The sequence below is a fragment of the Bubalus bubalis genome, chromosome 7, assembly GCF_019923935.1.
Source record: "Bubalus bubalis isolate 160015118507 breed Murrah chromosome 7, NDDB_SH_1, whole genome shotgun sequence".
NCBI lineage: Eukaryota > Metazoa > Chordata > Mammalia > Artiodactyla > Bovidae > Bubalus > Bubalus bubalis.
This window is the reverse complement of record NC_059163.1, coordinates 45,606,729-45,634,650: the sequence shown is the minus strand read 5'-3', so window position 1 is coordinate 45,634,650 and position 27,922 is coordinate 45,606,729. Positions and strand designations below refer to the sequence as shown.

Here is a 27,922-nt window from a genome sequence, read left to right as displayed (position 1 = left end):
TTTCTTAAACAAAATATAATCTTTAATATAAGACTATCCACAAGCTCAGTAACATAAAATGTTTTCAAATATCTCCTGTATATTCTAAGGACTGCACTTCATTACCTTTGTCACCCAATAAATCCAGACAATAAACATAATTATTTCTACATCCAATAATAAGCATTGATTCCCAGACCACAGGAGAAGAGAAAACTTCTCCAGGAAGTTCATACACACTTTGCAACTGTCCACTCTTAGATTCCAAGATCCACAGTTTCCCATCAGTAGATGCTGCTGCCAGTAACATTTCACTGTTATGGTTGTGGTTACGGAAAACAAAAGGCGTTGAATACACTCTTGCAGTAGTTTCAAATTTCCACTGGAGGTGACCTTTCATACTACAACAGTAGATAAAGCAGTCATGAGAACCAAAAAATATTTCTTGCTCTGATGCTGAGGTACATGGGGATGAAAAGATTGGTTCATTGGTAGAGAACTGCCAAACCTGAAGGGTGATAAAGGCAAAAACAATTCATTCATTTCAACAATTCTGTAGATTAAAGCTTTATGAAATTCTTAATAAAATGTGAGAGATGTAGGCTACTGAATGGTAAATATACATAGAGAAAATAATCGCTTTCTCTGAAAAGTAGCACCCTCAGATTAGACCTCTGTCCCAGCGGTAAAATCGAACATAAAAAACACCAGTGCCCTTATTACATAAATCACCACTAGGCATAATATAAATTCATTTCAAACCTCATCCAAAAGTTATTACTAATATGTTCAGAGACAATGATTTCTAAGATAAAACTGCACTGAGTTTCCAGTGTATCTTATTAAAAATTGTATCTTACTCTAGTCTCCTGATGTAGGAAGGAGGAGCTAAGTAAGCTGAAAAGAAAAGTTTATGTGCAATAAGTTGAACTAAAGCTTTAAACAAAGAGCTATGAGTTGTGTGTCTACACTGTAGATACATACTATTTGCTTATTTCAAAGCTACTATAGATTACCCTGTCAGCCAATATTTTAAAACACACAGGAAGACAAGGCCTAAGTCTAAGGTAATGTCCACAAATCCACAGTAGCAGCAAAATTTAAAAAGTGGGTATATTCATGATACATGGTGTGTAATCTCAATTTTCTTCCTGACTTGAACAAAATTACTTTAATCTTTCTTTCGCTTATTCAGAGAAGAAAAAAAAAAAGGAGTAAGAACCTTTGCCTCTTCTAACTATTTAGAAATCCAAAGGTGAGAATATATACAAATTACTTTCTAAATAAAAAATATTAAGTGAACTTAATAAAAGATTTCATCACAGGACTTCGCTGGTGGCACAGTGGATGAGACTCTGCCTGTCAATGCAGGCGACATGGACTCGGATCCCTGATCTGGGAATATTCCACACGTCGCAGGCAGCTCAAGTCCATGGGCCACAACTGCTGAGGCCGTTCTCTAAAGCCCTCAGATCACAACTATTGAGCCCCTGAACTGCAACTACTGAAGCCTGAGCGCCCTCGAGTCTGCTCCTGAAGAAGAGAAGCCACTACAATGAGAAGCTCGCGCACTGCAACAAACAACAGTCCCGCTCACCACTAGGGAAAGCCTGCACACAGAAAGGAAGACCCAACACAACCAAAAGCTTAAAAAAAAAGACTTAAAAAAAAAAAAAAGATTTCATCACAAAATAACTGTCACACAGAACAAAAGAAACTGCTAGTGTATAAGGGGCGAAAGCAGAATAAAATGCACCCAGACGCAACCATAGCCATCAATGGGCTAACCTGTGCTGAAGCTGGCACACTCAAGTCCACAGAATGATCCTCAAATCAAAAACACAGACGTGCCATAGTCACTTGTGGGTGAAGAAGTAGAGATTATTATCCTAACGAAAGATCAGGAGCCTACCCTGCTCCCCTGATCACTATACCCTGAACACAAAGTTGAAGACGGAACCTCCATACAAAGTACATTGGGTTCTGTAACAGATTTTGGTTTTCATAGAAAAAGCAGGGGTTTATTTCAATTTTCACAACCTGAATAGAGGCTATAATTAAGTTGGCTAAAAAATGGTAACATTTTTTACATTGGACAAAGAGGATGGCAAAATTAAAACAATGGATAGAATCTTTTAAATCTATTAGAGCATCATTCAAAAATTTAAAAATCCACGGGCTAACAATTAAAACAGAACTAGCTTTCAACACGATGGGTCAAAAAATGTTGTATAAAATTTTACTTTAGTCGTCACCGACTATTATGCTTTTGACAAAGATAAGTAAAACAGAACTAGACATTTTTTACCTGTTCTCCAAAGTGAGTAAAGCAGAGTAAATTTCCATCTACACAGCCAATAAAAACATACTGTAGGCAACACCGTGGAGAAGAAAAGAGTGGCTTTCCACAGGAATGTTTCCAAAGTCTGTCCCCAGTGGCCTGGCATGGGCAAAAGGTAATTCATAGCATTTAAATCATACTACTCATCAATTACTTTTATAAAACAAATTCATAAACCTCCCAGGGGTAACATCAGAAAATGCTACAGTAGCATGCTGACTATTATAAGTGAAGCTTCTATATTATAGCTTGATTATAAATGAAGCTACTGTACATATACAAAAATTAATGAGTGCTATTTATGAGAACTGAGATAAAAACCTGCAATAAAACCAGGAATGAAATAACTAGCACATAAACTCTATCCTTAGAATGGACACAAAGTTCTTGATAGAACTGAGAACATTCTGCCAATTTAAAAAACTGATAAAGGACATAACACAGAACTTAGATTTTTCTCATCACTCTAGACTTCACGTCAATGATTTTAGTGAATTCTGATCCAGTACTGTGTGGACTGTATCTAGTTTAGATCTACTTCGAATTTTCAGAATTCTAAGCAAAAGTAAAAAATATTAAAGAAAAATAGGTAATAAAATCAGTAAATATTATTTTATGCCTACAGGATTTATAGCCAGTAAAAGTCCTCCCAGTGTAGCAAAATACAAGTGAGATGGAATCAGGCTCAAACAAGGAGAAGAAAAAACAGTTCCTCCACATTTCGACTTCCAAACACACTTCTTTTTCTGTAAACAAGAAAGTAAAATTTTAAAAGAGCAAAAAAGAAAGCAAACTAATTGGTTTCTGAGGGTGAGTCACAAAATCAATATATCCTGTCCCTTTTAAAGTTACGTTATGTCTATCTCGTTAATATAATTTTATGTTTTTAGTATAAAAGTAATACATACTTACTGTGGAGAATCAAGTTAGTATAAAAAGAAGGCAAAAGGCAATACCCAGAGATTACTAACATTTTAGCATTTTTGCCTTGTGATCTTTTTGGCACACACACATACATACAGTTTAATATACCTGAGATCATTCTGAATATCATACACTTTGTATATAATTTAGCTCACTTATTCTGTAAAACTTGTTAAATATTATTGGATCATATCCCATATGAACATAAAATACTCTCTCTCTACCCTATTTGTAACTAATTTCTTGGTAGTATAAATAACTTGGAAATAAGATATTCTGGTGCTTACATTTATCCACGTTTCTGATTATTTTGCCACGACAGATTCCTAGAATTTTACTGAGTCAAAGGATATGAAATTGTTACCTATTCAAATTGTCAAACTGTCTTCCTCAAAAGCTTACCTCCCACAACTCTCATCAGCATTTAATGTTACCCTCTAAGCTAATAACATTTGCTTCTCTACCTTTAAAGTTTTAAATTTTCATTCCTTTGATTCTTAAACATTATATAAATTTATATACATTTACTAGCCATTTCTTCTTAAGGGTCCTGTCCATTTATATCCTTTGTTGAATATTTTTCTATCTGGACCTTTATATTTTTCTTATAGACTTATATTTACTCTTCATTTCATTTATACTTATGAGCTTTAACTATGTCATATTTGTTTCAAAAATTTTTCCCAACTTTTTCTTTTTAATTTTATAATTCTTAAATTTTAAAATTTTATGTAATTGGGTTCTTATATAAAATATCTTATTGATATTTTTGTGATTCTCTTCTTTCTATTGTCAATAGTAAATTCTAAGTTCTTTATATTTCAAAACTCTGAGCAGCAAATTTGTGAAAATTTGGTAAGGAAGTTAAAAATATCTTAAGAGATTAAGGCTGTTAATTAATCCCTTAATCTTCCCAGATCACAAACTTGGAAAATAGTTAATACCTGCTCCCCTAGTCAGCACCACCTGATAATTTCATGCTCTTCCATTTATGCTTATGGTGTAAAGCTGACAAACTGAATTCTTACATATATATCCAAAGCGTATGCATGCTGGTCATGAGATCCAATGTAAAGAAGTCCTGTGGTTGGATCCATGGTTGCTGAGCTTTTGACAGCATCCTCAGTACTAAACATCCAGTATTTTTCTCCACTATTACTTTTCAGAACATAAACTAACCCATTATAACAGCCTGTTGGCAAACAAAATATTAAAGATGAGATTCAGATATGTCACTGGAAAATAATTCTTTGGTTTAAATCATGACAACATATATTTGATGCTCTTCATGTGTACTTAGGCTTTATGTTTGGCTCAGATTTACATTTCAGCAAAACAGAAATGAACAGTAACCAATTATGTAAAAAAACCTTTTCAGTAAGTACACCTTACATTTTCAAGGTACTGAGAAGTGCTTTACTGCCAAGAAAACAATGAACATGAGCATGCCGCAGCAGAAAGAGGCTGTGCCAGACCTGGATTCAGATCTTGTCATGGCCATCCTTTGGGCAAATCATCTAGCATTGCTGGGCCTCAGATTCTTCTTCTGCTGAATGTGGATACAACTACATCCAGGGTTATTGTGATAATTAGGATAAATGCCCAGTACATAAAAAGTGTTCAATAAATGCTAATATTGGGACTTCCCTGGCAGTCTGGCCAAAAAAAAAGGAAATGCTGGGCTTCTCTGGTGGTCTAGTGGTTAAGAATCTGCTTGCCAATGCAGTGGACACAGGTTCCATACCGGGTTGGGGAGGATCTCAATACCACAGAGTAGCTAAGCCCATGCGACACAACTACTGAGCCTGTGCTCTAGAGCCTGGGAACTGCAACTACAGAAGACCATGTGCCCAAGAGCCAGTGCTCCACAAGCGAAGCCACTGCAATGAGAAGCCTGCACACCACAATTAAGAGTAGGCCCCGCTCACTGCAACCAGAGAAAGCTTGTGTGCAGCAATGAAGACTCAGTGCAGCCAAATAAATAAATAAATCTTAAAAAGAAATGCTAATATTAACAATATGAATATTCACTGGAAGGATTGATGCTCAAGCTGAAGCTCCAATACTCTAGCCACTTAATGTGAAGACCCAACTCACTGGAAAAGACCCTGATGCTGGGAAAGATTCAAGGCAAAAGGAGAAAAGGATAGCAGAGGATGAAATGGTTAGATGGCATCACCAACTCCATGGACGTGAATCCGAGCAAACTCCAAGCAATAAGTGAAGGACAGGGAAGCCTGGCGTGCTACAGTCCATGGGGGTCACAAAGAATTGACCACCACTCAGGAACTTAACAACAAATGTTTACTGACCTTTTATCTTATGGAGGGTACTACTGTTAGAATTTTATTCCTATTAACTCATGTAATCCTCACAGTGAAGTGTGACTATATGCACATTTTATAGAGGACAAAATTAAAGCACAGAGAGTTAAGTTATAGGAGAGTTATGGGCAAAACTACTCAGGTAGTGTGGCAGAGCAAGGATTTGAATTCAAGAAGTCAAGCTCCAGAGCCTGTTGTCTTGACAACCATAGTAGACTGATTTTTCCAAACTGCTGCTTGAATGAGAAGACAGAGCAGGAGTCTCTGACTTACTGTGGCCAAAAAAACCCTCCAATTGGAAGTGGGAATGGTCAAAATCTACAAAGTAAAGATCACTCAAGTTTCTGGAGTGCATGTAAGTCAGGGGAAGTGAAATCTAGGCATTGGCCCAACACTCTGGGTAGTTCCACCTATGATTATAACCACTGCTGCCCACTTGAGGCTCAATTTCCAGAGTATCTGCTATACTTTCTTCTGGCAGTTACTGCTCAGAAGGGAAAGGACAGCCTACTTAGTGAAGATGAAGAGAAATGTCCTATATAGTGGAGTACACCAGGAATGGCACCCCACTCTAGTACTCCTGCCTGGAAAATCCCATGGACGGAGGAGCCTGGAAGGCTGCAGTCCATGGGGTCGCTGAGGGTCGGACACGAATGAGCGACTTCACTTTCACTTTCACACCAGGAATAGCTGGTTAATGAGAACATTCTTTGGGTTTGGCTCCAGAAGAAAATGTTTTGTGACCTTAGGTTAGGCAAAGATCTCCTGGATATGACATCAAAAACAGGATCCATAAAAGAAATTATAAAGTAGACTTCATTGAAATTAAGAACTTCTCTTCAAAAGACACTGTTAAGGGACTTCCCTTATGGTCCAGTGGTTAATACTTCAGGCTTCCATTGTAGGGGGCATGGGTTTGATCCCTGGTCAGAGAACTAAGATCCTGCAAGCAGGGACAAAAAGCAGATCAGTGGCTGGTGGTAGGGATAGGAGGAGGAATGACTATAAAGTGAAACACAAATTTTTTGGAGTAACGGACTCTTAATTGTGGTAGTTGGTTACATGATAGTATGTATCTGTCAAAATACAGAACTGTATACCACTGTGTATAAACCATACAGTAATAAAAAAATAAAGTGATAGTTACCAACACTGAATTGGATATTTGAAAATTGCTGAGAGTGAATCTTAAAAGTTCTCATCCCAGGAAAAGAAAACAATAACTGTGTCAGGTGATGTAGGCTAACTAGACTTATTGTGGTAATCATTTTGCAATATACATACACATCAAATCATTATATTGTATACCTTAAACTAATAAAACGTCATATGTCAATTACATCTCAATAAACCTGGAAATTAAAAAAAAAAAAAAAAAGGACTAAGTGACCACCATGCGCCACAAGCTTTGGGTAGACACTTGGAATGCAAACAATAACTTCAATGAGCTGACTTTCATGGACTAGGGACTACTCATATTCATATGTATAACTGAAAGTTTCCTGTAGCAAAATTCTGAAAATACAGGTTTTCAATAGGAAAGGATCAAACTTAGATTCAAGTAGATCCTAGCCAGGATAACTTAAGTAGGAAGATATATTCCTAAGTATTTAGACTGTAAAGCTTTGGTAAACAGATTCCATGAGCACTAAAGTAAAACTTAATGTAGTTTTGGGGAGGGGTAAAAAGAAAGTGATAGTCAAGGAGACATTATACTTGAACCCCCGTATCTTTGTAAAGTAAAAGTCACCTGCACCTTAGGGAACGGAGTAGCAGGTACTAGCTAACACTCAATGAGCACTTAGTCTGTCCCTGAAAAAGAAAGTAAAAGTGTCAGTCGCTCAGTCTTTTTGCAATCACATGGACTGTAGCCCGCCAGGCTCCTCTGTCCATGGAATTCTCCAGGCAATACTGGAGTGGGTCAGCATTCCCTTCTCTAGGAGTTCTTTCCAACCCAGGGATTGAACCCAGGTGCCTTGCATTACAGGCAGATTCTTTACTGTCTGAGCCACCAGGTATGTACTAAAGGATTCACAAGCAATTATCACATTTAATCCTCTCAGAAGCTCTATGATCATTGTGGTAGTTTTAAAATATACCCACATATTCTTTGATACTCTTCCTTTCAAGAGGTGGAGCCAATTCCCCTCCCTTTGAGTGTGGGCCAGACTTAAATGATGTGCTTCTAATAACAGAATAAAGCACGAATTATGATTTACAACTTTAGACACTAAAAGTACTGCATTTTTCCTCCCTCACTCTCTTGGGTCACTCAGAGAGAAGCCCATGGGGCAAGAAACTGAAGCTTCCTGTCAAAATTCAGCAAAGAACTGGTCTTGTGTTAGCTGCACTGTAAGCCATCTTAGAAGCAGATTTCGCCAGCTCAAGTCAAGCCTTCACATGGTTGCAGCCACAGGAGAAACCCTGAGCCAGAACTTTCAGCTAAGCTCCTCCTAAATTCCTGATCCACACAAACTGTGAAATAATCAATGTTTACTGCCTTAAACCATTAAGTTTGGGAATAATTTGTGATGCAGCACCATGTTTTATTTATTATGCCCATATACTCATGAGAAAACTGAAGTTCTAGGGAGTTCCACAACTTGTTGAAGGTCACAGAGCGGGTAATAGCCTTAGAGCTAGGTTCAGACCCAGAAACTCTGACCCAAGGCCCACACTGTGAATTAGCATGTAATTATTATTCTTTGACAGAAACCAAACCCACTAAACACAGGTTTTTCAAATTTAACTTGGCTCTACTGGTATTTTCAAATGGTAATTCCATTTAACTCTATAAACCTCAAATTCAGAAACTTACCCACTACAATAAAGTTTCCACACTTAGATACACATGCTGAGGATTCAATGCGATCTCCTAAAATCTGTTCCCATTTCACCTTTCCAGAGTAAAGATCAACTGCTATCATTCTATGAGAATGGGAGCCAATGTACACAGTTGCAGATGACTTATCAATAGCTGGTATTACAACCAGAGGTGAAGCATCCACACATTTGCCTGTGTCTGACCTCCACCTCACACGAAACTCCATTTTCTCAGCCCTAATCACAGGTGTTTCCTCTTCAGAAACTTCTACAACACAGGATGGATCTTCTGACTTCCCAATAAGAGGTGGAGTATTTAGGCTTTCTCTATTTTGAATGTCAGTCTGTGAATTTAAATCAGAAGAATAGGTTGAAGGGCAATGTCCCAACTTAGTTAAATACCTATCAGTATTCAAAGACAAAATCTGATTCCCTCTGCTCAGTGCAATAAAAGCATTGATCTCCTTGTCACAATTTAAAGGCATGACAGTTTCCTGACGTAAAGATTTTCCACTGGTTTCCTCTTGAGTAACATTGCTGAATTTTCTTTTCATGGCATGATTCTTGCTAAGTGTCAGATCTTTATCTGAAAACACTGTTTGAAGGATGTGATTGTAAATCTCTAAAATAGAACTGCTGAGAATAATTTCCAGAAGCCCAGGTACTGATGTGCCAACAAGGTTTTCAATCTCATTGAGGAGCCGTATGGATTTCAAGGAATCTCCACCACTATTTAAGAAGAGTGACTCATCAGGAATCTTCAAAGCATCTTCTGAGAGACTCAGAACAGACTACAGATTGGAGAAGGGAGAAATACATTGATGTTCAAGGCCTAAAATCAGCATTTACACTAATATAAGTGACAGTACTTACATTAATGAGATGAACACAAAACACACAAAATAAATTTTAACATGATTTTCTATATAGTAAAGGAGACCCTCATCATCCTACCAACGGTGTGACAAGCCTACCCTAGGACTGCAAATTATACTTCCCTTTAGAGCAGTTTTCCTACCCATACAATAAGAAATGAAATTATAAAAACATCTGATTTACTAATTATAAAACCCACAAGATAATAACATCTGATATTTCTATAATATAGGGATAGTTATTTTCATTAACTTCACATATATATATATCAGAACTATTTTCCACGAATCTAAAAATGAAGTGGATAATACTTTTATTTAGATACCCTCTATTTTTCAGATAAGACTATACAAACACATCCTTCTTTAAGAAAACTCTGTATTTTAAGAAAAATTACACTGACCTATAAATCAAAGGTAAATATATATATATTTCAAAAAAGTTTTTGATTGTTTTATATATATATGTGTGTGTGTATATATTTATATATATATATATAAATAATATAAATTCCCTTAAGCAGAAACATACACATCATTGAAACTTCTGGAATAACGATGTTAAAGCCTTTATACCACAGGCTGTGGTACAGCAAGATTGGGCTATTTTTTCTACTCTGACAAGTGTAACTGTACTCGACTACCTTGCTTACGGAAAACTTACAGCAAGAGAAGTTTTGTCTACTTGTGCCTTTTATGACTACTACCTCACTTCTAATAAATCTCTATATGGGGAGCTTAATCTAATCTTGCATTACAGAACCTAACTTTTATTTTAATACAGATTGAATAAACAAAGCTATGCTACTTAACATCTGGACAGCAGTTAACATTCTTAGAAAATTTTATCAGACTTATTAGGATGCTACATTCCCCGAAGATATACAATGACTTCTTTATAACAACAAATTTGTATCTTAAAAGCTGTACCTTCCACAAATGGTGTAATTTTTCCCAAAGTTCCTCTTTTCCACTGAGCTTACACTCAGACTTCAAGTCTCTGTAGTTTAAATATATCTTATTTAACTCAGAAACATCAATTTTGCCTTAATATAAAAGAAAAAACCAACTTTTAAATTTCAACTTGAACCCTTCATATCTTCATTAGTCACAATAGACACATTTTTCATTGTTAAGGTTAGAAATCCTATAGAATAGTTTGTCATAGATAATCAATAATAAAGAAAGCAGCCCATGCTATCCAGAATGTAGTAAGTATCAGATAAGAAAGGAGGGGCTAATGGTCATCTCATTTAAAGAGTTAAAGAAATAGTACTATTTACTAAGCAATTACCACATTTTGAAATAAATATTAAAGATGAAATTGGGAAAGTAATAGAATTTGGTGATTAAGAGTACATGTTTTGAAGTCAAACAGTTCTCAATAGAATTTCAACTCTAGCAATGTGATTTTGGGAAAATTACTTAACCTCTTAAGCCTTATTTTTCACATCAGTAAATGGGAATAATACCAATTACTCACAGGATTTTCTGAGATAAAATGAATTACTTTTACAAAGTATTTAACAAAGGGTCTACCACAATATATATTAGTATTACTTATAACGATAAGGATTTAAGTGGTCTTTAAACTAGTTATGAACACAATTACAATCATTTGGCACTGAAACAAAGCAGCTTCAAATTATTTTACCATGAGATGTAAATGGCAGAGAATTAATTAACACAAGCTCATCTGGGATGGCATGACTTGGAAGATGTTTCTGCAGTTCTTCAAAGATGTGATCCTTTACTAAATCATTTTTAGTCACCATGAACAAAATCAATTTTTCCTGGTTATACCATGTAACTGCACAAGACTCCACTTGTTGAAGACCTTCAGCAATCTATGAGAGAGATTATCCAAATCTGCCAATGAGGACATTTAAAAATAAACTTCCTAAATGCTCTGAAATCAACAAATCAAATTCTGGAATTCCCTAGAGATTTAAAAAAAAAAATATTTCCTACCATCACTATTACCAGCACACAGGGTTCTTAATGTTTTCCAAAAATGATAGCTCCCAGAGCAAAATAAATTTACTTTCACAGTTATAAAAATCCATTTTGTCACTTATTTTAAAAAAAAGACAACTCTCTTCAACCTGAGAGTAAAGTACACAATGAATTATCCATGTCTTCTATTGTAATTCATCATTAATACAAAAGTCTTAAGTCTAAATAATACTGATAGAGAACCCTGGCAAAGCAAATTAGTTATGGCTGCCTCTAATACCTATGTATGTTAATAGATATTTAATATTTGAACAGTTCTACCTGTTGTACAAGTTCTATGTTAAGACGTTTGCCATGACGTTTGATCTGACTGTCGTTTCGTCCCAAGAAAAATATCTCTCCATCTTTCACAGTCACAAAGTCTCCTGTGGCTCTCATTGTGCCAAGTGGTACCGTCACTTCGCCATCGAGAAAACATACTCTATTTCTGCCACCTTCACAAGATATAAACACCAATGTAATAAAAATATTTCGGGAAAATTAAAACCATGAAATCAGAACATTTTCAAAAGCTCCATTACTAAGTTTAAAAGTTTTAATATATATATAAAATTGGGGACTCACTTTTAAATGTTATCTGATAAAATTATATATAATAACAACCTAGTAAAATAAGCAAAGTGATAAAATTTATTTCTAAAAATATATATGTGATTAAAAACATTTTAAAAATAATTTTAAAAATTTAAATATTCTAATTAAATAAAATCAGGCTATAAACAGAAATACAAACCACCAAGTTACAGTTCCCAAATTGCTTTTCTATCTTCCCTTAGAGTATTAGACACAGTTATCTAAAATAATCATGTAACTTATTAAATGTTTCATTGACTGTGATGAGATTAAAAATTACCATCACTGAAAAAGAGTACTAGACTTAAGAAAAACTGAGGAAAGAATAAAAACACAGACTTTTTTCCTTGGAAAAAAAAAAAATCATTTCCAATCAACAAATGTAGAACAACCTAAAAATACTTGGCCATTGCCTTCTTGAATTGTGAAACCATTAGTATCTCTGACTTCAACTACTGTTCCAAGCAGTGGGAATCCCAGTTGTACAGGCAATTCACATCTATGAAAACACAACAACCCAAACCAAGTTTTAAAATTCTCTCTTGAATAAAATATTCACCAATATATTTAAATCACATTGTACCAAATGAAGAAAAAAAGTTTCTGTTATAATTCAAAGACTGCCAAGTGGAAAAGGTTAGATGGAAAAGTTATCTGTTTAGTTTACAAAAAGCTTTAGCAGAATCTGTAGTATCAGTTTTTTGAATTCCCAGCATAGAATTCTAGATAAAATAGTGTTTCTAAAATAATGACTCCAGTGCCTATCAAAAACACTATTTGTGTTAAGATACTGGAAAAATACCCTCTCTCTACTCTTCGTAGTAACTGAAACCCGTACTTCAAAGTAGAGTTAAGAATCTTCTCTGGAATCCTGTAGAAAGTCGCCCAACTTGATACCTCTGTGATGCCATAAATATTAAATATTTGTGTTTTATTGCCCACTCCTCTCCAGCTTTTGAGAACAGTTAATGATGGAAATGCTTCACCACCAAGGGCCAATATGCGAAGAGAGGTATTGGTGGATAAAACAGTTGACTTGATGAGCTGAGATCCAAATCTTCTAAGCAATGTTGGCGTTGCCTGTAAATATATCAAAAATAAACTACTTTTTTCCCTTTCACTTCTTTAAAAAAAAAATGTAGTAATTAGTTCAAAGTTTAACATTCGGAGCTCACATGGAAATTAAGGCTGTGTTAACTAAATGGCAAATTGTATTTGGAAACCTACTGAAGCAGCATTACCTTTTTAATGTTGATATAAATTTGCTTTAGTAAAAAACTTAAGCACAGTATTGTTTCATTATGCAATTTATAGACAAAAAGGTTTAAAGATAAAAACAACAAAATCTATAAAATCAATTTACATTTCCTCTTTCATTATTTCTATGTAGAAAAAGTATATTAAGTGTTTTTAAAATGTGCTTAAGCAGCACAATGAGTAAAGACTTTAAAAAAGAACTTCATTAAGATAATACTGACATATAAATTATACATGTTTAAAGTCTACAAATTTTGAGATATATTGTTGGTGAAACCGTCACCACAATCCAGATAAAGAAAATATCCTTCAGCCCTAAAATTACCTATGTACCATTATAATTCTACCCTCCAACTGGACCCCTCCTCCAGCCAACTGCTGATCTATTTTTTGTCACTTATAGTCAGTTGACATTTTTTAGAGTTTTATAAAATAGAATCATACAACAAGTATTATTATAACCTGGCTTCTTTCATTCTGTAGTGAGTGAAAATGCCTTGTGATTCATGATATATGTATCAATAGTTCATTCTTTTTTGTCTCAGTCTATTCAGGGTGCTATGACAAAATACTATAGATTGGGTAGGATATAAACAACAGAAATGACCCACTGACTTGTCTTATACATGCAGATCTGGACTATGTAAACTACCAATATGTCACTTCAATGTATAACTTTTTGTCTCAAAAATGTATGTAACTGTGCTTTGACTTCTAACAGGCAGAACAGTCCTCAGATCTTTCTGAAAAACTGTCTCCTGGGCTATAATTCTCAAGCTAGCTCAAATAAAATTCTCTATTTCTTAGATTGACTAATTTTTCATCAACACATTTTATATTTCCTGAGACTTGTTTCATGGCCTAGCATACACTCTATCCTAGGAAATGTTTAATTTACTTGAAAAGAATGTGTACTCCGAATTTGGTGGATAGTGCTCTGCACATGGAATTTGGCTGAGAAGGTTCAAGTCTTCTTTATTGTATGTGCACTGATTTCTGTCTAGTTTTTCATTTAATTACTGAAAGTAGGGTATTAAAATTTCAAACCATTGAGTCAATTTGTTTTTCCTTTTAGTTCTGTCCATTTTTGCTTCATGTATTTGGAACCTCTAATTTTAGGCAAATATCATCTTGTTTATATAACAATGTACTTCTTGATGTACTGACCATTTTTTATTGTTATGAAATGTTTTGTTGTGGATTTCTTGTTTGCTTATTTGTTTGTAACTTGCCGGGCTGAATGTGAGTTCTGTCTCCCTTGTGATATGTGGCCACTAATGTTGCTGCTTAGTTGACTTTTAAAATACATATTCAGGAATTCCCTGGAGGCCCTGTGGTTAGGACTCGGTGCTTTCACTGCTGTGGCCCAGATTCAATCCCTGGGGGGGGAACTAAGATTCCACAAACTGTGTAGTACAGCCAAAACATAAATAATAAAATACATATTCTTATTTTCAAGTCTTACTTCCTTAGGGTCACCTTGTGTCTATATAGCTCAGAAGTCAACCAATGATTGGACAGATTGTCCATATAGATGAATCTGGGAATGGACTGCTGTTGGTACTCAGTCACCAAGTTGTGTCCGACTCTTTGTGAACTGCGGAAAGCCAGGCTTCCCTGTCCCTCACCATCTCCTGGAGTTTTCCCAAGTTCAAGTCCATTGAGTCGGTGATGCCATCCAACCATCTCATCCTCTGTCGTCCCCTTCTCCTCTTGCCCTCAATCTGTCCCAGCATCAGGGTCTTTTCCAATGAGTCGGCTCTTCACATCAGGTGGCCAAAGTATTGGAGCTTCCAGCTTCAGCATCGGTCCTTTCAATGAGTATTCAGAGTTGATTTCCATTAGGATTGACTGGTTGGATCTCCTTGCTGTCCAAAAGACTCTCAAAGAGTCTTCTCCAGTATCACAGTTCAAAAGCATCAATTCTTGGGCGCAGTGCCTTCTTTATTCAAAATTAAGTCATTTTCAAGTCTAATCCAACTTGTATTTTCCATGGGCCTTTTTATATCTCTTATGCATGCAAAAAGCCTCAGTATTAGCCAGCAATGTGTTTGCCTCCTCACTACTGAAACTTCAGGCCACAGACTCCCAGTTTAAAAACTCAGCAGTTTTTAAAAACATAACCACTTTTCAGATAGTTGTATGTCTATAGTTGATTTCCAAGTGTGGAAATGGCTATTTTTGTCAATTTTCTCCAGCTTTATAGTTGCTTTTTGGGGGAGACGATTTGCCAGTCTCCTTATTTGGCCATAGTCGCAGGTTCCATGTAAGTATTTTTAAATGGCTTCTTTCAATAAAAGCTAAAAGGACAACCTGAGTTTTAATTCAGGGAGGTTATTTAAGGTTATGGCATGTCAAAATATTTAAGTAGTAGGTTGACCCTACATCCCAGCATGTACTTATTGTTAAGTCAAGTTCTTAACTGTCCCACCAAGAGTCTTATCATAAGGAAAATCTCCTGTCAAAATGATGGCTGAGGGCTTCCCTGGTGGCTCAGTGCTAAAGAATCTGCCTGCCAATGCAGGAGACCTGGGTTTGATCCATGACCCAGGAATATCCTACATGCTGCAAGGCAACCAAGCCCATGTGCCACAACTCTTGGGCCTGTGCTCTGCAGCCTGGGAGTCGCAACTGCTGAGCCCATGTGCTACAACTACTGAGGCCCACATAACCTACAGCCCATGCTCCGCAACAAAAGAAGCCACTGCAATGAGAAGCCCACGCGCTGCAACTAGAGTAGCCCCCACTTGCCACAACTAGAGAAAGGTCTGGCAACGATAAGACTCAGAACAGCCAAAAATAAATAAAATCATTAAAAAAAAAAATGATGGCCAATGGTTCTGTTCTCCATTTTCAATAAGGTGAATCTGAAATATTCTGGCCTAATTTCTAGTGTTAAGTATAATGTCAACTTTGAATTCTATACATGAACACACAACTATCAATATTTAGCAAGGTAAAGGACAGTAACACTTTTCAGATACTCATATAAACGGAAATTATGAATTTAGTGGCACAATACAACTCAATATCCTTTGCAACCAATCGTCACAGGCATAAGAAAACAGGACTTAGCAAATGACAAGGGAAAAAAAGCAATTAGAAAATGTTACAGTTTCTTCTAAATTGTCTAAGTAGAAATTCATGTAAAAATGCAAAACACTTATATTGACAATTTGGTAGCTAGAAAGCTAAGATTCTGCTCTAAAACGTTTCACTTTTAAAAGGCATTAAATTTAAATAATGTAACATTTTTACCCAGAGTATGCAAAAAATGCCCAAATATACTTTAGGTTTGTGAGAAACCAAATATTGAGCCTTTCTTGACAAGAGAAAACTCCTTACTCCTGAAATAAAGAGGTTCTTAATTTCCTCAAACAGTCCATCTCACTTTAGGGCCTTTCTCCCCCACAATAATTCAAGATATTCTATTTTTTCAAAATTTTAAAACTTTAATAGCATATATTCTCTTTGAAAGCTTTTAAGACCCTTGCTTAGTATCCACTTAGATTTGGACAAGGTTATTAGCAAATAAAATCTATACAAGGAGGCCTTACAAACTCAAATGTGATCTGCTAATAATACTTCAAGTATATACCGTGAGTTATATCAAATCACGATTAAGTTATACGTGAAAACTGCTGTATTTTGGGAACAGAGTTAGTAAGTATGTATCCATTTCTCAGAAGGATCTATGATCCCAAAAGGGTTAAAAACCAATGCTAAAGTAAATTTATCTGAGACTGTGCTAAAACATTAAGCAAGGGCATCAGATTTAAAGAGGTGGGCTGCCGTCTATGGGGTCGTACAGAGTCGGACACGACTGAGGCGACTTACAGCAGCAGCGGCGGCAGGAACACACTGATGACATACAGGGAAATGTCCTTTCCTAAGTAACTGTCACTCAAATCTATGAAGGAACTTACAGGTTTTATACTCCTTGAATTTTATAGGAAAATAAAAGCTATATTAAAATCTTGCCCAGGTTCACAGAATAATTCACCAACAGATGAGAAAATTTATATCACTGATACCCAGCAAGCCACATTGCTATAATGATTTCATTTATGTATCTATATCTATACTTATATATGTGTATGATTTTTTTTAATAGGATGAAAAACACATTGCCCAAAAAGGAAAGTCAGCATCAAATTTTGTCTCTGGGGAAGAAATTTAATGTCCTCTCAAGTCTCATTTTTAGAATTTTTTATCATGATCTGCATATAATTCTATTAATTAACCACTTACAATGAAATATCTTAAGGCTAGTGTACCAGTCACATACTTTCAGATATATTTTTAAAATCTTTTAAAATGACAAATTTTAAAAATATTTGTTTTTTTAGATTAATATAAATATACTGAGGTAAAAATCAGAAAATCTATATTTCTAAGTCAATTATAATTTAACTTACTTAAAACCAATTTTTAGTGGGATACAAAATAAATTCAAAACTTTAAGAAAGGAGAGGCGTATCTCGACAGGTCTGAGTAAAAGTCGAGTTCCTTTAGTTATTATAATATGTACAAATTGCATAGTAAGAGAATTTTCTACTAAATAAACAGAATTGATTTTTTTTTCATTCTCAAACAAAAAGTGACATCATCAGGTGACAGCCCTTGATAATCTAACTAGATTACCATGAATCCACTGTAAAGAGCTATAGAAATACAAAATATATTCTAACACACTTACAATATTGAACAATGATAGACAAAACATTTTATTTGCTCATAAAATGTACCTGTAAAATAGTCACTCTGTGATGGGAAAACAGAACAGCAGCTAATTTTGATGGGACCATTTTGACAGAAGTTGGCACAATAAGCAAAGAGGCACCACTTGACAAAGCAACAAATATTTCCACCACAGAAGGATCAAAGGTCAGAGGTGAAGCCAGAAACAAAACATCCTCATGAGTGATTTCAAAAAGCACCCTAAGGCAGGAGAGAATGTAATTATGAGAAATGCCTAATGTTTAGTAAACATATATCCTAAAAAAGTATTTATGATCATTAAGTTTCCAGATATTAGCCTGATTTATTTTTCTCTCTTAAACAAAATGGTGCTATTAATTCTAGAACTCTTCTTTATAAATGTAAGGGTTAAAAGCCATTTTAAGCAATATCTACTCTTTACTATGACATATTTTATGCACTTAGGCACTACTTGGAGGGATTTTGTAGATATAATTAAGGTTCCTAATCATCTGACTTTAATCAAAAGGGAGGTTATCCTGGATTGGCTGGCTTTTCTCAGTTGGAAGGCCTTTAAGAGAGTGTTTAGGGGACTCCCCCAGAAGTCCAGTAGTTAAGACTTTGTGCTCCCAATGCAGAGGGCATGAGTTCAATCCCTGGTCAGGGAACTAAGATCCTGCATGCCACACGGCACCGCCAAAAAAAAGAGAGAGAGAGAGCGTGTTTAGGCTTTCTCTGAAAAAGAGACTCCACAGAGCAGCTGGGTCAGCAATTATTCTCCCTTTCCCCCGGATTCTCTTTCCTGACTTGCCTGTGGACAAGCATAGGTCTACTGGGTTCAGTCTATTCACAATCACCCTTTCTAATTGTCTACCCAATGGACTTCAGTCTTGATACCCAGCCTCTACAAGTATAAGTAAACTCCTTGTAAGAGATCCCTGATAAATCCTCCTGGTTCTGCTTTTCTGGTAGAATCTTGACTTACTCTATACTACATCTTCAGTGATGATCAATAGAGACCTGACTCCCTTTTCTCATTATTTGGCATTTTTTCTCAGTATCTCAACAAAGAGCAGAACAAAATATATGTGGTAAGGATATTACTGAGCATGGATGGTCAGTGATGAGATGAAGACACTGCTTGAATTTAAAGACAAAAAACTGGCAATTCTCTGGCAGTCCAGAGGTTAGGACTTGGTGCTTTCACTGCTGTGGTTGGGTTCAATCCTTGGATGGCGAACTAAGATCCTGTAAGTCACTTGGCACAGCCAAGAAAAAAAAATTAGCAACAAAAAACTCACTCTATCTAGAATTAGGAATTACCTTAACTTCAAAATATCTTAAAATATGGTATTTGTGGGGACCCACTTGGAACCCCAGAGTTGGTATAAAAATTATTTCAAGCTGAAGACATTTTGGCTTCAACAGATGCAGAAAATAGCCTTCTTGGAACTTTCCTTATCTGACTGACAGCAGAAACCTCTGGGGAATGAGACTGCTATAAATTCCATCTTCAGGGTGACTTTTACTCCCAGAAAGTGCACCAAGAATAAACCTACCATAAACCCCCTGTACCCTCTACAGGGGACTTTTATGGCCCCGAAGATGATGAAAACTATTCTCATGTGCACAGGTCAACATTACCACAGTTTATCTCCTTTTGTCTTTCCTAAAGAAACCTATTTGTATTTCCCATAGAAGCCTTTTCTCCCCCTCCCTTTCCCCTACTGTTATGTAGATAAGCTCCAATTTTAACCATTTCTAAGGAAGATGTATATCCACCCAGTACTTTAAATATCATCTCTTTCTATCTCATAGTATCTAACTCCTTTACCATATTTCTTCTACTTGATTATCCAAACCAATCCTCTCCACCAATTCTTTATGTCCAGCCTACAACTCTCCCATCTAAAAGCTAAGGAAAAAAACTACACCTTCCCATAATTCTTTCATTTCTATTAAAACTAGTTTCTAGAAAATAACACCTTATTTTTGCTGTTTCCATATCTTTATCCCTCATTTTCTTATCTCTAGCCTGTATAGTCTTCAGCTCTGGGCATTAGAAGCAAAAACTCATTAAAGACCAGAACTGTCAATTACAGCGGACACCTCTGCAGCATTTAACCATTCCTTCCTTTTAGATCTGGGCACAGAATATGGCAGCCGCTAGATACCAGTGCCTACTGAGCACTAATAATGTAGCTGCTCCATACAGAGGTGTGTAAAGTGTAAAATACACTCTGGAACTTGAAAATAACTAGTGTACAAAAAAGAATGTAAAATATCTCACTAATAATTTTTATACTGATTACATATTAAAATGATAATATTTGGGGTATACTGAATAATATTGTTAAAATTAATTTCACTTTTTACTTTTTAAATGGGGTTGCTAAAAACTTTTTAATTACATAAAATTCACAATGACATAAAATTACATATGTGTCTCATGAGGTTTCTAGTTCTACTTCTGTTTCCTCCTTCGATTTCCTAAACTACTTCTCTCTGTCTGGTTCCCTTCCCCCTCTATTTACAGAGATTACTTATCTCCCAGCCCTAACAGTAAAACCAACTCCACAATGCTACAGGAGTAAACTTAATGAAATGCAAACTTTTTAATGGTTCCTTATTACTTTTGGAGTAAGTTCAAACTTCTCCAACAGAGGACATCAGGCTCCTGCCCCTCAGGTCATAAGTCTCCTGCTCTTCAGCTCAGACCCAATGCACTCTAGCAAGCCAAACTCCTTTCTCCCATACCTCTGCCAGTACCTCTGCTAGGAATGTTTCCTTTCTTCTTATTAATAATTAAGAAGCAAATTTTCCAAACATATCATTTGCTATTTGGCTCCAGGTCTGGATCAAACGGGTAAAGCCCTACTCTGCAGAGAACTGAGGTTTAGATATAGCTGAAACAAGAGACCCAGGTTACTTAGGACTGTCAATAGGAGCAAGAGTTATAAAGAACAGACGGTTCAAAACTCATTTTTTCCTTTAAATTTCAAGTTCTGAAGAAGGATTCTAAGAACAGAACTTACCGAAAATGCTGGATGTTTGGCACTATACATGCATGAGGGACTCTGACAATCTTAGGTATCCCTGTAGTGCCTGACGTGTGGAGAACATAGGCCAAGCAGTGCTTTTGCCTCACATCCATGTGCTCTTCTGACTTTTCTTCACTGCTGCTCTCAGAATGCATATTCTTTGTCATCTTTCCTTTTTCATATTTCTCTTTTCTATCATTTAGCACCAGGCTCACCTCGACATTTTTCCAGTGAAGTCTGAAGAGTACTAGGTCATTATGTTCTACTGTAAGCATATCATAGTTCAATAATGCTTCATAGGAAGACTTGAATTTCTGTATTAAATGGGGAACAAAGTTTATTATTATATAGTTTAATATTATATAGAATATTAAGTTTAATATTCTACAGAATACTGAGTATTCATTTACTGATTTAGCATGACCTTTTTTTTTTTTTTTTTTTTTTAAGTATAACTGACCTTTGAACATGGGTTTGAACTGCACTGGTCCACTTATATGTGGGTTTTTCCCAGTAAATACGTATTACTCCATCTGAGTTAGATGAATCTAGGGATGTGGAACTACAACTGTAAAGTTATAGGTAGATTTTCCACTGAATGGGATTCGGCACCCCTAATCCCCAATTTGTTCAAGGGTTAACTGCACTTGCACTTTATCCAGGTATAAAAAGAAAAATAGAAATCTCCAAGAGTAAAGTGCTATCCTTATTTTAAAACTCACCTTTAACATAGAGACACAAAAGCACACATCTGCAGTGCAATGTGATGTGGTAATGAAATATGCTTCAAATGTGAATGAAAACAGAGAAGGCTGACCTTAACTTGCCTGGAAGGTCAGAGATTGATTCTTCATATGTAATGTCTGTGTTATAAACAGCTATTCTCCAAATAAAGAAAAGGGGTATTTAGAAAATCAATAAACAGTGCCTGACCTGACAATGTTGATGTTAGAACAGTAAGCATTCCAATAAGCTGCAAAATTGGGGGAGAGAGAGATGAGTAGTGCTGTTGACCAGAGATGAGTTGCTAATCCTTAATAATAACTATATCCTCAAAACCAAGGAGTTTAGATCGTAATCTGTGATAGGATCCAACTGAAAGTGGCAATAGCATAGACTAGACTTTGCTTGTCAAGAAGAGAATGATATGCAATTCTATAAGTGAGTGCCTTTAATGAACTTCCATAACAATTCAGATATGCTTACTCCTTGGAAGGAAAGTTATGACCAACCTAGACAGTATATTGAAAAGCAGAGACATTACTTTGCCAACAAAGGTCCGTCTAGTCAAGGTTATGGTTTTTCTAGTAGTCATGTACGGATGTGAGTTGGACCGTAAAGAAAGGTGAGCACCGAAGAATTGATTTTTGAACTATGATGTTGGAGAAGACTCTTGAGAGTCCCTTGGACTGCAAGGAGATCCAACCAATCCATCCTAAAGGAGATCAGTCCTGGGTGTTCATTGGAAGGACTGATGCTAAAGCTGAAACTCCAATACTTTGGCTACCTGATGCGAAGAGCTGACTCATTTGAAAAGACACTGATGCTGGGAAAGATTGAGGGCAGGAGGAGAAGGGGACGACAGAGGATGAGATGGTTGGATGGCATCACTGACTTAATGGACATGAGTTTGGGTGAACTCCGGGAGTTGGTGATGGACAGGGAGGCCTGGCGTGCTGCAGTTCATGGGGTCACAAAGAGTCGGACACGACTGAGCGACTGAACTGAATATCTGCCTGAAGAGTCTGTTGCAGCAGAAATGAATGGAAAGGGCCTATGAACAAAGAATCAATAGAGTCTGGTGACTTTCTGGACAGGGAGTGAGCCTAAGATTGCTGAATTTCTGGCTCAGTTATCTGGTAGATGGAAACAGATTAAAACAGAAGTTTCCTTTGAGTATATCTTTTTAGGTTGATAAATAGCAGCTTAATGAAGTATAACATGTTTTCACAATAAAGAAATTAATATAAATGAGAGGAAAAGGTCACAACTCAGGAGCCAGCAGTGTTTTCCGTTTGTACTTGTTTTGTGTTTATTAGGTAGAGTGTAGTATGTTCTATAATGTAAAAAAAAAAATTAAGGCCCACATATTCTTAAGACCAAGCTCAAACACTGTTCTCCATTAAAACTGTCCTATCTCTACTAGGTTATGTATACTTCGCTTAGGGTGATATCATATTATGTAGACCTTGCAAGTACTAATCTTTTCTCTGCAACTATAAAAGCAACTGCCAGGCAAGAATCCTGTCTTAGGTTACTTTCAGATACTAATAATATCCTCCCAAACACCCTGTTCTAGTGCAGGCTTTCTCAATCTCAACATTACTGACATTTTGGACCAGATAAACCTTTGTTGGGGTTGTACACTGTCGGATTTTGAGCAGAATCCCTGACCTCTACCCATCAGAAGCCAGTACCATCCCCTTTCCATCATGATGATAAAAAATATCTCGACCGGTCAGAATGTTTCCTGGCATGTAAAATCATGGCCAGCTGAGAACCACCACTCTAGGAGATCCTGGACATACAGTAGATGCTCAATAAATACTTCTGATTGCTCTTGTGTTAACTGACGGAAGAACACTTACACCACCATGAAAATTATGGAAAAGGAAGCAAGGTACTTTTTACAGGGTTTGTTATGTATCCAACTCCTTCCTACATGCAGTTATAAAGACTAGCTTGATATTGACAATTAATTCTTCCACCCAACCACCCCATCTACAAACCTTTCATCAAAGCTGTTTAAAAAACTGAACCTCACACTCTCATTTTAGTTTTGCTTGTGTGTGCGTGCGTGCTCAGTTGCTTCTGTCATGTCCGATTCTTTGAGACCCTATGGACTGTAGCTCCTCTGTCCATGGAATTCTCCAGGCAAGAATACAGGAGAGGGTAGCCATTTCCTTCTCCAGAGGAATCTTCCAGACCCAGGGATTGAACCTGGGTCTCCTGCACTGCAGGTACATTCTTTGCCGCTGAGCTACCAGGGAAACCCTTAGTTTTGCTTATCAACAAATAACCAATTTGAGGAACAGAAAACTGTGGTCAGATAACCATACATGTATATTCAGAAAATATTTATTTACCAAATTAATACTCACTGTCTCTTTCTGGAGGCCCTACTCTAATACCTATTATTCTATAGGAAGCCCCCCATATACCTGAAGCTCTTGAATTGTCTTACTGATGTACATTACAGATACAAATGCATATATACACAATAGGTGAAAGGCATTTAAGTTACTCTCAAATATAAAATGATTCATATAGGAAATGGTAGTAATAGGCTAAAATGAATATATTTTCTATAATTTTTTCCATGGTAAGGCAATATTTTATAAACAAAAAATGAAGAAATAATAATGAAACATGGGCTGCCCCTTGCTTAACATATAATACCAATTTTGCACCTAGGCAGTGTTTCTTGACTAGAAGTGACTCTGGCTGGCAGTCACTTAAAAATTTTAAAAATAATATATTTAGTTTCCCAGAAAGATCTGACCTAAGTGCCAATCTCTTTCTCAAAATCTAAGCTCAGATACAGTTCTTTAATGTTGCTGACTACTGTAAGTTGGCATAAAGATACAAAGATAAACATATCAAGTATTGGGACTTCCCTGGCAGTACAGTGGTAAGACTCCATGCTTCCAGTGCAGGAGGTATGGGTTTAATTTCTGGTCAGGGAACTAAGATCCCACAGGCTACATGGCCAAAAAAAAAACAAGTATTATAAAAGTTTCCTTTGGAAACTTTGGAAAGAGAAAGTAAATTCAAGGCAATTCACAATTCATTATTATAAGGGCAGAAGATATGTTCATGTCATTGAGGTTCTCAATGGAGCGTGGATGGTGGAGGGTACCTCCAAGGGACATTTGGCAAAGTCCAAAGACAATTTTGGTTGTTACAATTGAGGGGTGCTACTGACACCTGTTAGGTGAGGCCATGGGGTTACTAAACATCTTATAATGTAAAGGACACTCCTCATAACAAACAATTATCCAACCCAAAATGTCAACAGTGCTGAGACTGAGAAACTTTGCTGAATTAGTGAATTTAGAAATCAAGATGGGGATGGGACTCCCTTCAACTGAAAAGTAAATAAAACACATTAAAAAAAAAAAACAAACTTAAATAGCCACACTTACACTTATATGCACTTTTTCAACAAGGATATACTTCAGATTACATTTTTTCATAAAATGAATTGATAATGCTGGTGGTGAATCTGGATCAACAGGTACATAAGCAGCAGGGACTTGGAGAATTCTAAAGAAACAAAGGACAGAGTCAGCACAGGATATCTGTTGAAAATAATCTTACTTTAAGATATCAAATTTTCAGTTCTAAAAAATCTTACCCTAAAATCCAAGAGGGTAAGTTTATTGTAGGATGGCAGTAGAGACCAATTTCCCGAATTCCTTGAAACTCACAGTGTAACAGCAGAAAATTCGATAATGCTGAAGCAGCATTAATCACAGTCTTGTAGGTATAGTAAACTGGAGGCTGGTTGTTACATTCATCAAAACATACAGCTATTTTATCTGAATACAGGGAGGCAGCCTGATGCACCAATTCCTGAAGAGTCATTTCACTGATGCTTATCTGAACATCACTGGTAGCAAAGAACTCGACCTATATCAAGAAATGTTAGGGGAACAAGGAGTTTCATCGAGTTTGTTGCCGGGTGGGGGGGGTGGATGTTTGGAGAAGAAATTCTATATAATCACTCCTCATAAAAATGACTATATCAAAGACACAATTAAAGAATCACTGAACTATGAACTGTGTATGGTAACTTTGCTGAGAACAACAGGGTTGAAATTTTGATACAGTCAACCTAATTCCCTGTCAGAACTGGAAGCAAATATGAGAGGGCAATTGTATATACACAGATGAGGATGAAACAAGTAGAAATGCAGAATTCTCTCAAAACAGACCACACAGTAGAAAAGAAATAATAAGTAAATTATTATCCAGTAAAAACTAAATTCAAAGTACCATATGCTTAGTTTTTTCATTTTTCTTGTTACAGGTTGATTAAAATAATTAAAATCCTGTACGGAAACTTTGAAAAAGCTAATTCAAGTGAAGTCTGCTTTTAGGAACTGAACGAAGGTGAAAATAAAATCAATCTCTGATAGAAAAAAGAGAAAAAAACCCTTACATTTATCTAATTTTAGTCCTCTCTATATAAACTGTGATTATTATTATTAATATATAATACTTTTCAAAGGTCACAGCAAGTCACTTTTATAACTGTTAAGAACTAAGCTCTTCATACTCTAGTTTGAAATATATATATTTATAACATATATATTATACACACACACACACACACACACACACACACATATTGCAGGATCTTAGTTTCCCAACCAAGGATCCAACCCAGGGCCCCAGAAGTGAAAGCACAGAACCCCAACTACTGGGCAGCCAGGGAATAGCCTCTAATTTGATTTTTAAATTGCCAATAAATTCATTTAAATTTAGACTCTATAATATTACAACTCAATAAAGTATTATATCAATACAATGTTCTTTGAGCTTCTCAATGCAGGTCACATAAAAAGAAAATGTGAAGCTGTATTTCATCAAAAAAAAGTTAGGCATGATTGAACAATAACAAAAACCTCACAACTGTCTTATTTGAACTTATTTTCCTACTGATTCATCCACATCATTTAATTAATATCAGTTAGAGAAAATAAAACATTACTAAAGACAGCAAGGGACTTCCTTTGTGGCTCAGCTAGTAAAGAATCTGCCCGCAATGCGGAAGACCTGGGTTCGATCCCTGGGTTGAGAAGATCCCCTGGAGAAGGGAAGAGCTACCCACTCCACTATTCTGGCCTAGAGAATTCCAGAGTCAGACAGGACTGCACAACTTTTACTTCACTTCTAAGAGAGCAAAATGATAACTGCTGAAACCCATAGGTTTGGAAATACTCTGATTTCTAAACACAAACTTTTAAATATAAAATATTTGCAGTATTTTTAATAAGCTTTTCTACAAATACTTGCTCTTTCTGTGATGCACAAGATAAAATGAATTCTTTTTAAAAGCCATTTTTATGACAAATTACAACATTTACTATACATATCTATACAATTAATACATTTTTTAAACTTTCAATTGCCAGTTTTCTCTTTAAGAGAATTAAGGCCAAATCTATTCTTGTTGTCTAAGGTTTTCGTTTTCATTAACTGAATCATAAATACATTTGTTTCAATAGAGGATGCTAAATGGATGTCCAAACATTTCTGGGACCACAGAAGAAGGGGGAAAAAAAATTGGAAACTCTGGTAAACAGATTATGTATGTAACGGGATCATTAAGTTTTAAGATACTTGCAACTTTATGTCAATAGAGGCTGCTATTGAGTCATGAGAGGTCTTAGGGACTCTTGTAGGTTACTGGTTATTTTAAATACTGATAAATAACCTAAAAACTTTATTTTCCCATATCCACCGGCTTCTTAACGTTCATGAAGCGACTACGATGAATAATAATGCACTTTTTACCTTTCAACACGTTTTTCCAATTGCTTTTCGAAATCATGCTATTAAGAAAAGCTACCTTACATTTGAAATAAGGTGCAGAGTCTAATGCAGGGTGAGTGGAGAGAGCACAATGGTCAAGTTTAATCTTTGCACCACTCTATCCCTCCAGACACCACTACTTCAAATCCGAGGCCAACGCTAGCCCGGAAGCTAAGCAAACCTGTGTGCAGCCAGACCCAGATGTCGCCGTACTTCTCCTCCCTCACACATGTCCCTACTGGATACCGCCTCCTGTCGAGACCCACTCAGAAGGCCCAGAGGTGAGAGGGTAGCGGGGAGGTCTGAGCCCATCCGGACCTTCTCCCGCCAGCCCAACCCAAGGCGTCACACACAGCGAATAAATCAGTAACTCCCAAGGTTTAAATCTGGCCTAGCCTTCCGAGATGTGAATGGCCCGGGTTCAGCCGTAATCTTCCGCGTCGCCTTGCTGACGTCACACGAGCGACCCGGCGCAGAGAGCGTCACTCTGCCCCGCCCCGCCTCTTCCCCGAGCTCCGGAGGCCTCTG

The 27,922-nt window shown here is 36.3% G+C and overlaps 1 protein-coding gene across 9 annotated transcripts; it reads right to left on the bottom strand.

Moving 5' to 3' along the window:
- Positions 1–27,922, bottom strand: AASDH (aminoadipate-semialdehyde dehydrogenase). 9 transcript variants are annotated; one of them, XM_025290016.3, is made up of 15 exons: positions 27,377–27,922; positions 25,212–25,486; positions 25,000–25,120; positions 20,849–21,168; positions 17,861–18,053; positions 12,658–12,935; positions 12,248–12,354; positions 11,544–11,716; positions 10,921–11,113; positions 10,197–10,312; positions 8,387–9,182; positions 4,273–4,436; positions 2,944–3,066; positions 2,288–2,419; positions 1–487 (listed from the first exon to the last, which is right to left on the bottom strand). In XM_025290016.3, the coding sequence occupies exons 2-15, from the start codon at positions 25,439–25,441 to the stop codon at positions 65–67; spliced, it is 3,369 nt and encodes a 1,122-aa protein (XP_025145801.2). In that variant the 5' UTR covers positions 25,442–25,486; positions 27,377–27,922; the 3' UTR covers positions 1–64. The 9 variants fall into 9 exon arrangements, 8 of the variants coding, with proteins under 8 accessions (XP_025145801.2, XP_025145802.2, XP_044801797.2 ...); XM_025290017.3 differs by having other exon boundaries at positions 27,576–27,922; XM_044945862.2 differs by having other exon boundaries at positions 12,694–12,935; positions 27,377–27,881.

Excerpts from the sequence above, each read along its gene's own strand:
- AASDH (XM_025290016.3), bottom strand. The coding sequence starts at position 25,441 with ATGACTCTTCAGGAATTGGTGCATCAGGCTGCCTCCCTGTATTCAGAT. Across the intron at positions 11,114-11,543 it reads ACATAGAACTTGTACAACAG|ATTGCTGAAGGTCTTCAACA; the intron begins GTAGAACTGTTC and ends TCTCTCTCATAG. Across the intron at positions 2,420-2,943 it reads TTTTACTGGCTATAAATCCT|GCCACTGGGGACAGACTTTG; the intron begins GTAGGCATAAAA and ends TGCCCATGCCAG.